At 41.2% G+C, this 9,394-nt stretch overlaps 1 protein-coding gene across 1 annotated transcript in view; it reads left to right on the forward strand.

The window, feature by feature from the left end:
* Positions 1-2,432, forward strand: part of LOC147440439 (nicotinate phosphoribosyltransferase 2-like) — a 136,105-nt gene extending 133,673 nt beyond the window's left edge. Inside the window, exons 13-15 of the mRNA XM_086530175.1 lie at positions 1,425-1,533; positions 1,607-1,719; positions 1,952-2,432. Coding sequence (XP_086386301.1) covers positions 1,425-1,533; positions 1,607-1,719; positions 1,952-2,029 — 300 coding nt within the window. The 3' untranslated portion in view covers positions 2,030-2,432. The remainder of the gene's footprint in view (positions 1-1,424; positions 1,534-1,606; positions 1,720-1,951) is intronic.
* Positions 2,433-9,394: the final 6,962 nt, after the last annotated feature.

Here is a 9,394-nt window from a genome sequence, read left to right on the forward strand (position 1 = left end):
ATTAACGTCTTCAAAAGGCCAAAATGACCTATGAGACCAATCAGTTACAAAATAGTGAATCTAATACCATGTCTGGGTACAAAAGAACTAGAAAAGAACTAGAAGTGGAACAAAATACTACTACTACTGAGAGAGAGAGAGAGAGAGAGAGTTACACTCACATTCTGTTTTCAACTTGCTGTGTTGCGCTACAGCAAGTTGCGCTACTGCTTGTGCCCGGTTGCGTTTAATTTCTAATTTTTTTGCCCGAAGGCCTTCCATTGGTCTATGTTAATTCATCAAGGTGCCCCCTTGCTTGCAAATAACCTGCGTTGCCTCGAGAACGTTAAAGCTGCTTGCAAATTACGTGATGGGCCTGCTCGCAATCTGCTAGATATGCTGCTCTCAACCTGCTGGATATGTCGTGACCTTGTTGGATAGCAGCCCCCAACGCCATCAGCAACAGCTCATGCCTTCAGCCTTCAGTTCGCGTGCAGAGAGAGAGGCCCCTTGCTGTGCGCGCGCGCAAGAGAGAGAGAGATAGATAGATATATAGATAGATTTTATTATCGTCCTCGGAGGTCAAATATGACCTATGGGACCAAAGTTACATGTGATGTAGTATGTGTATGGCTGATGAGTGACTCTCGATGCTCCAAAATTGTAGTGATGAGAGTCGCAATGGAGAGCCCACACTTTGGCTGGGAGAGGAAAGTGTGTAGGTCTAAGTTATGGCTGAAAATGTGAGAGAAGCAAGTTCAGATGTGATCAAAAGCTGAGCACTCTAGTAGTGTGTGGTACTCAGACTCTCGAACTTGCAGTGAGCATAATGTGCACAATCGATTTGACTCTTCTCCATTGCCCCAACGCCCTATCTCGCATCGAAGGAAATGGGAGCTAAGCCGAATTGCTGCGATAGTGCGTATCGCGGACAAGGGAATAGGCTCAAGCATGTAAGTGTGAGTACGGTTTCCTCTCTCAGCGAAGAACATGGTTTTGTAGTTGGGGGCAATAGAGAGAGAGAGAGAGAGAGAGAGAGAGAGAGAGAGAGAGAGAGAGAGAAATGAAATGAAATGAAATGTTATATTAACGTCTTCAAAAGGCCAGAATGACCTATGAGACCAGAAAGTTACAATGTGGTGGATCTGATATAAAGTCAAGAGTAATGAAACTGACAAAATAAAATAAAATGATAGAATAAAATGCTATGGGATCCGAAACAGCTAGGTGGGATAACTAAATCCCAAATCACAAAAGATCCAGCATCGGTCGTTGGCGGATCTCAGCAATCTCCTCCATGGTCAATAGCCTGACAGAGAGAGAGAGAGAGAGAGAGAGAGAGAGAGAGAGAGAGAGAGAGAGAGAGATGATGAAATGATATGTTATATTAACGTCTTCAAAAGCCCAAGATGACCTATGAGAGAGAGAGAATGTTGTATTTACAGGCTGAAGAAAGGCTTCTATGTAGGCATCCTTTTAGTGAGTCCAGAAGAGCTCATGTAGTACCTCAACGGGTTGAGAAGCTGTACAAGTGCTTTTGGGCGGGAAATTCAGGTAAAATACTTTTCGACTTAAAGGTACTGAAACAAATTGTATGGGCAAGGGTTTAAAAGAGTTTGTCTCTCAGGTGTTCCACGAGAACCGCTACCCTCCTTGGCAGAGGCAAAGGCAAGATGCAAAGAACAATTAGAAGCAATGCGTCCCGATCATCTTCGCAGTTTGAATCCGACGCCTTACAAGGTTGGTTGGGTCTCACATGGACATTTTTCTTTCTCTAGTTCAGTGAGGACTCAAGAAACAGCAATGGCATGGTTGCTGTATTGTGCCTGTGGTTAAAAGTGCTGAAACACAAGATTTATGGATGTGCGTGGGTGCCTTCATTGCGTGCGGATTTATTGCACATGTGTGTGGGTTTTCCTGGTTTCCAAGGAGTAATAAGTGGGCTTTTTTCATTTTGATGATGTCTTGTCAGGTTAGTGTAACCGCAAAATTATACGACTTCATACACTTTCTTTGGCTCAGTGAAGCCCCTGTTGGAGAGTTGCGCTGAAACTCTAGATGGTGTAGACAGCGAGCGAAATGGATCAGCCTTTGTTCCTTGCAAAGCAGAGCTTTTATCTGAAATGAGTGAAATGCTATGGTGTTGTATGTGCAACTCTGTTTAGGGTTGCTTTTATGCATATGAAAAAGCAACCTTGTGTAAATATATATCCATTTTGTTTGGATTCAGGCAATGTAATTCAATGCATGTGCAAGTGCTGTTGGTTGTGAAGCTCAAAAACAGAGCTCTCTCTCTCTCTCTCTCTCTCATATGGGTGTGTGTGTGTGTAATTAAGAAGAGGAAATAGGAATAACTTTTCTATCACGGAAGTGTGGTAGATTGCTTATCCCAATCCCCTCTTGAATAAGAGGTCTTGAGTTCGACACTTGTTGGATAGATCTTTGTTGAGGTCTCTTGGGAGTGCTCTATAATGCTAAAAGCTCCGGTATGCTCTCTCTCTCTCTCTCTCTCTCTCTCTCTCTCTCTCTCTCGCACCGGTCGATGCGAGCCATCTCCAGATTGTGATATACACACATTCACCATTTTGTATCTGCTCTTTGAGATACACACCCACCTTTTGTATATGTACCACTTAGGCTCTTAATATCCACCTTTTACAATCGTAGTAGTGTTTGACGTTAATACAACATTTCATTTTCATCTCTCTCTCTCTCTCTCTCACACACACACACGCGCGCGCGCGCGCGTGCACATACAATCTCACAAGAAAAGTGACTTGGAACCCATCATATAATAGATAGCTGGAAGGAACTTATTACATCAGAAAAGGCCAGGCCACAAGCTATGCTATATTGGCAATAGAAAAAACCTTGAAATCTTAGGGAAGAGAAATAGGAAGGGCAATAACATCCATGATGCTGATTGAAACACCAACTTCTCTTGTACATTTTGTGCCATGGTTGCACAAAATATTGGACACCAACTCCGCTCTTGTACATTTTCTAGCATTAGCACTTCAAGTGAGGTTTTTCACTAAATACTTATGGCTTTTTGCCTTGGTTAGTTTTTGTTTTCTATCAATCTTTTGGTTTTAATCTGTTGGGGAAAGGCATCGTGCTTTTGCTCAAAGTGGGACTTCCGATGTCTCGACGTCCATTGACTCTACTTACTCACTTAATCTTTATACACAGAAGAATAAGGAGGGAGTGTTGCTTCTCTCTCTCTCTCTCTCTCTCTCTCTCTCTCTCTCTCTCTCTCTCTCTCTCTGTGCACACACCGCATACGTGCAATTCAATTGGTATCAGAGCGCGTGGCGATTGGGGGAGCAAGGCCACTTCGAAGCGATAGTTCGCTCACTCTTGACGGTGGAGAGATCAAGAAAGCTTAGAAACTTTGTGAGAACGCAATGGGAGCTTGAGAGCTCAGTTGAGAGTGATGAGAGTGATGTATGCTCTTGTGGAAGATCAAAAGATAGTGTGTTAAGTAAAAGTGCTAGTATAAAATTATGTGCGCAATAGCATTGTTTTCAGATTCATTTTTCTCCTTGTAGAATGTAAATTTGAAAATTTTATCCACGAGTCCGCACCATTTCCATGGGTGTGGTTTAAGGGATTTTGGTAGATTTGAGCAAGGAAGCACGGAGACATTTACACAGCATCGAAGTTGTCTCTTGAGAAATGTAGTTTATCAGGGATACACATGCTCGAAGGCGGAGTTTTTAGCAGATTCTTGTCATGTTTTAAGCATATCTACAATTTACTATTCGACGGTTTAGTATTCAAAATTTGACTCCTAATGTTAGACATGTTTTGTTGATTTGGAAGCGTTTCGTGTTCTTCCATTCACTCTTGTAGAAGTGAGAGTTATATATGCTTGTGCAAATCACTTGTTTTACAAATTTTCTGCAGATTTTTGCAAGCAATTATTTTGTGGTATATGTTTTGAGCATGTTTGTCCCCTACTTGCATATATGGTAATACGCTTTACATTCAGTTGAGGTATTTGTCCCAGATTATATGCCTGCAACAATTAGCAGATTGCGGAGCTATTTTATGTATATGAGACCACCGGTTTTGATGTGATTGATCATAGTTTCATGATCGGGTGATCATCCAATTTGTTTCTAGTTTGGTACGGTTTATGATTGAGATTTTTGCTTGAGTTTTTGCTCAGGTTGCAGTTGAGATTGTTAGTTGTCTCCCATGATTTTTCGCGATAATTTGGTTCCTTTGCATCCATATTGTAGATATGTGTAACACTCTAGAGTCGACAATGATGACTCGTGAGAGACGGTCGTCTCGTAGTTGTTGATATATGCAATGTTGACATGTGGTCACAATAGGCACAGTAGGCATCGTTGTTTCAGACATGAGACAGTAGCGAAGATGTATGTATGATGCACATGAGGTCTTGAGGTGACACTTCTTCTTGTTGGTTGTAAGATGAAAATGTAGTTTTTCAGGTCACACCACATCGTGAGTGGTACATCACATTCTCTAGTGAGAGTTTTGATTGTGTGCACTTGGTCGATGGTTCGGCGTTTGACATTGCAGGTGCAGGAGATGTTTGTCTGTCATTACCCAGTGGTGCATCGTATATATCGAGACATGTGTGTTATGTTCCTCAACTAACATAAAGCTTGATTTCAGTGAGATGTTTAGTAGATTGTGGGTGTCAGATACTGCTTAGAGAACAGACTTTCTAGGTGCATTGCGAATCATTAGTGATTGCCAAAGGATCCCACAGTGGCTTGGTATACCCTATGCATGTATCACAGGTACGAGACGGCATGGTCTCGATTTTGTTGCTGATGAGCGAGAGACGAAACATGTTTCCTTTGTTAGTGAGCTTCAATATGTTCAAAAGACAAAGCATTTAATTGTGTAGGACATGTCAGCAAACTTTGTAGCGAGAGTGCTCTAATGTATCACATCAGGTATTGCTGAGTCTGTGCAAACAAAGGTAGAGAGGCTCTCCTCCCTGTAGACACATGTAAAGAGAGAAATTATGGAGTTCTTGATATACGTATGCTAAATGTTGACATGGTTATGTCAGGACAGTTAAAGCATGGTATGATGGATGCATAGAAGGTCGCAGTTTGAGCACCCCTGATTCGTCATATCCATTTGTCTCTAGTCCTGATGGTGCAAGGATTGTACATAGCGCAGAGGAGGCTAGGATATCCAAGTTTGCGTAGACTCCTCAGCATTTCGACGTCTTATGTACAACTTACTAGTGTCGAGGACCGACTTAACACCTATAGTGGAAGCATTTGTAGCATGGATCATTAGTCGTACGGTGATTGACGCTAGCATGACGCATTGTGGAGCTTTGTAGACCATACAAAGTTGTCTACGGGATTTATATACATGCTTAAGCATGGATATGCACGCGCGATCTCACTAGAGCTGATACGGTTGCATGTAGATGGAGAGAGCGAGATAGTGGGCATAGGGTGTGAGAGTTTCTCACCTAATTTCTTGTACACACTAGTAGTTTAGTTAGTAGCATCCACTTTTTGGCACATTCGTTTTTACGTGGGAGGTTGTTAGGGTAAAAGTATCATGCCTTTGCTCGAGGTCGAGCGTCCAATGTCCGGCCTATTAGGAAATAAGACGTAGCTTAATAGATAATTGAGTAGATTACTTAATGGAGAGAGATAGATTTACATACACGAGATTATAGAGTAGAGAGAGAGAGAGAGAGAGAGAGAGAGTACACGATATACGTGGTTCACCCAATGTGGGTTACGTCCACGGGAAAGTAACCACTCAATGGCTTTAGTACTTCAAAACAAGAAGTAGTTTACAAAGGGATTATACCCTTAATGGAGCTCCCGTCTTGCTTCACTCTCACCACCTCACTCTCACCTTGTTGCATCAACTTCACACTATAAAATGTGTGTAGAAATGGCCTCCGTTTATAGGTCAAAAGGGCTGTCCTCTCTCATGAGAGACAGGCATGTGTAGCCGTCCTTGTGTAGATAAGTCCAAATCGGACCCTTCAATCCGTCCATGTGTGACCACCCTTGAGAAGACAAGTCCGTTTTTGGATTCGGCCACCGGCCACCGGTCATTGACTTCCGACCATCGGGCACCGGCCATTGACTACCAACTGGTTGTTTTCCGACCACTTTCCGGCCGCCGTCCGGGCATAATATTCCAGCGAGGGGAAAAAAAGTCTCGAGGGCTTCCGCCCCCGAGGCCCCTAAAGTAGCCCCTGATTTTTGGCCGCGTGAAAATTTTGGTTTTCGGCGAGTGATTTTTCTTCACGCACGATGGCTTCTCCTCATAATGGGGGCCTTGCAAATGTGCGCTTTTACCACAGAAAATTATAAAGGTAAATCAGGCTCCATACTTAACACGGCCGTCCACTAACTCTATTCGCTTATTCTTTATACATAGAAGAATAAGGAGTGAGTGTTGCTTCTTTCTACTCTGCTCCACCCCACATCGTGCTCTCTCTCTCTCTCTCTCTCACACACACACACACACACACACCACATACGTGCACTTCATAATTTAGGACATCATTTTTTTTAGCATTTCCTTGAATTTTCAAAGTGTGAAATATAGCATTGTTTGTTGGAAAAAAGAGGGGTATACTAGAGTACATCATATACATCCGCATGTCTATTTTTATGTTTGGTGCTTTTCTATCCATGTATGCAGAGTGCACGTTTGTACTTAGCTTTGCCTTGTGGATCCATTTTATCTTTTGTACTAATGGAATCTTGTTTTCTTTCTCCTCATTTGATCTCTTTCACACAATTGACTTTTTATATCCTTTAAGTCCATCCATTTTTCATACAAGATGTAACTCCTCAAAATTTAACCTTTTGTCATTCATTTTTTGAGAGATCTTCAATTTCAATGAATTGGGGACACCTACAAGTGAAAACCATTAAAATGGCAAAGAATTTTGTTGTTTGATACTCATTGAAGATGTATTTTTTGAGTCAAAACTATTTCAAAAGAAATCATAGCGAGCGATAAAAAGGGAGGAAGAGAGAGAAAGAAATTGGGAGAGGGTGGGGGGAGGTGGGTAGTAACACCAAGCTTTCACCAAACGCGTTTCACTAGATTAGCTCATGTGAGGTTTTTCATTAACTACTCATGGCTTTTTGTCTTTGGTTAGCTTTTGTTTTCTATGAATCTGTTGGTTTTAATTTGTTGGGGTAAAGGCATTGTGCTTTTGCTCAAGGTGGGCCTTTCGATGTCTGGTCGTCCATTGACTACTAATTTACTCACTTATTCTTTATACATAGAAGAATAAGGAGAGAGTGTTGCTTCTCTCTCTCTCTCTCTCTCTCTCTCTCTCTCTCTCTCTCGTATACACACCGCATACGTGCACCTCAATTGGTATCAGAGCGCATGGCGATTGAAGGAGCAGGGCCACTTCGAAGCGATAGTTCGCTCAATCTTGCGAGTAGAGGGATCAAGAAAGCTTAAAAACTTTGTGAGAATGTAATGGGAGCTTGAGAGCTCAGGTGAGAGTGATGTATGCTCCTGTGGAAGATCAAAAGACAGGGCAAAAGATAGTGTGTAGGTGAAAGTGCTATTCTAAAATTATGTGCGCAATAGTATTGTTTTCATATTCATTTTTCTCCTCGTAGAATTCAGATTTGAAATTTTATTTAAGAGTCTTCGTTACGACGTGGTCTATAACTTTGCAGAAGAGACTTTTTGTAAATTCTTTACGGATTTGTTTATTGATGCACTTTTGGAAGCACGACAGGTGCTCAAAGTTGAGCATATAAATTTCGAGTTGAAGATGCAATTTCAAGTTGTGCAGAGCTTGTGGTTTGAGATTTTTTGGTAGATTTGGGCAAGAAAGCACGGAGGCATTTACACCATCTAAGCGGTCTCTTGAGAGACATAGTTTATCGGACACTCACTTGCTCGAAGGCGAAGTCTTTAACATCAAAAACACAAGTGGAGAGTGTTGGACTTTTGACGAAGGATTACTTTTGGTGGAGATTTTCTACTCAGTTTGTACTTTTATAGTGTGGATTATGCGGTACAGATGTTGTGCTCATGTATGACTATGTGGGTCACTTTAGAGAGCATGATTTTGTGCGATTATGCTATGTATGTATATGCGGATATAGCTTGAGTTAGGTATAGTTCACAAGTAGTAGATTCACAGATTTACAAGATTTTTGGACACGTGTAGTCGTCCATAGTTACTCGTTCAATAGTAAGTTGTTTGTCAAGGTTTTGGAAGTTTTATATATACCATCTTTGGATCTGTTTATTGAGCCATTGAGTGTCCGTTTTCATGTAGTTTTGGTGATATTTTTTGAGTTTTTACTCAATTTTCAAGAGAAGACTTTGTCAAATTTTTCTAAGATTCTTGTCATGTTTTGAGCATATCTACAATTTACTATTCGATGGTTTAATCTTCAAAAATTGACTCCCAATGTTGACATGTTTTGTCAATTTGGACGCGTTTGTGTTCTTGCATTCACTCTCATAGAAGTTACATATGCTTGTGCAAATCACAGGTTTTTTGCAGATTATCTTGTGGGATATGTTTTGAGCATGTTTGCCCCCTACTTGCGTATATGGTAATACGCTTTACGTTCGGTTGAGGTATTTGTCCCAGATTGTATGCTTGCAGTTAGCAGATTGTGAAGCTATTTTATGCATATGTGAGCATCGATTTTGATGTAATTGATCATAGTTTCATGATCGTGTAGTGATCGAGTGATCACGCACTTTGTTTCTAGTTTGGTACGGTTTATGATTGAGATTTTTGCTTGAGTTTTTGCTCAGTTTACATTGGAGATTGTATCAGTTGTCTCCCAAGATTTTTCGCGATAATTTGGTTTCTTTGCATCCATAGTGTAGATATGTGTGACAATCTAGAGTCGACAATGATGACTCATGAGAGACGGTCGTCTCGTATATGCAATATTTGCATTGTGGTCACACAAGGCACATTAGGCATTGTTGTTTCAGACATATGAGGCAGTAGCGAAGATGTATGCGTGATGCACATGAGGTTTTGACACATGCTAGAGTAGTGGCTTCATATACTAGTAATTGTGATGTCACCTCTACCTTTAGCATTCCTCTTGCTTACATGTTTTCTAGAGGTGACACTTCTTTTCGTTGGTGGTTAGATGAAGATGTAGTTTTTCATGTCACCACATCGTGAGTGGTTCATCACATTCTCTACCGGGAGTTTTGATTGTGTGCACTTGGTCGATGGTTCAACGTTTGACATTTCAAGTGCAGGAGATGTTTGTCTATCATTACGTAGTGGTGCATCCTATACATTGAGACATGTGTGTTATGTTCCTCAATTGAGATAGAGCTTGATCTCAGTGAGATGTTTAGTAGATTGTGGTTGTCAAATATTGCTTAGAGAGCAGTCTTTCCATATGCATTGCGGATCATTAGTCATTGC

This window comes from Adiantum capillus-veneris, chromosome 15 (genome assembly GCF_014529385.1).
Source record: "Adiantum capillus-veneris isolate H3 chromosome 15, ASM1452938v2, whole genome shotgun sequence".
Taxonomy (NCBI): domain Eukaryota; kingdom Viridiplantae; phylum Streptophyta; class Polypodiopsida; order Polypodiales; family Pteridaceae; genus Adiantum; species Adiantum capillus-veneris.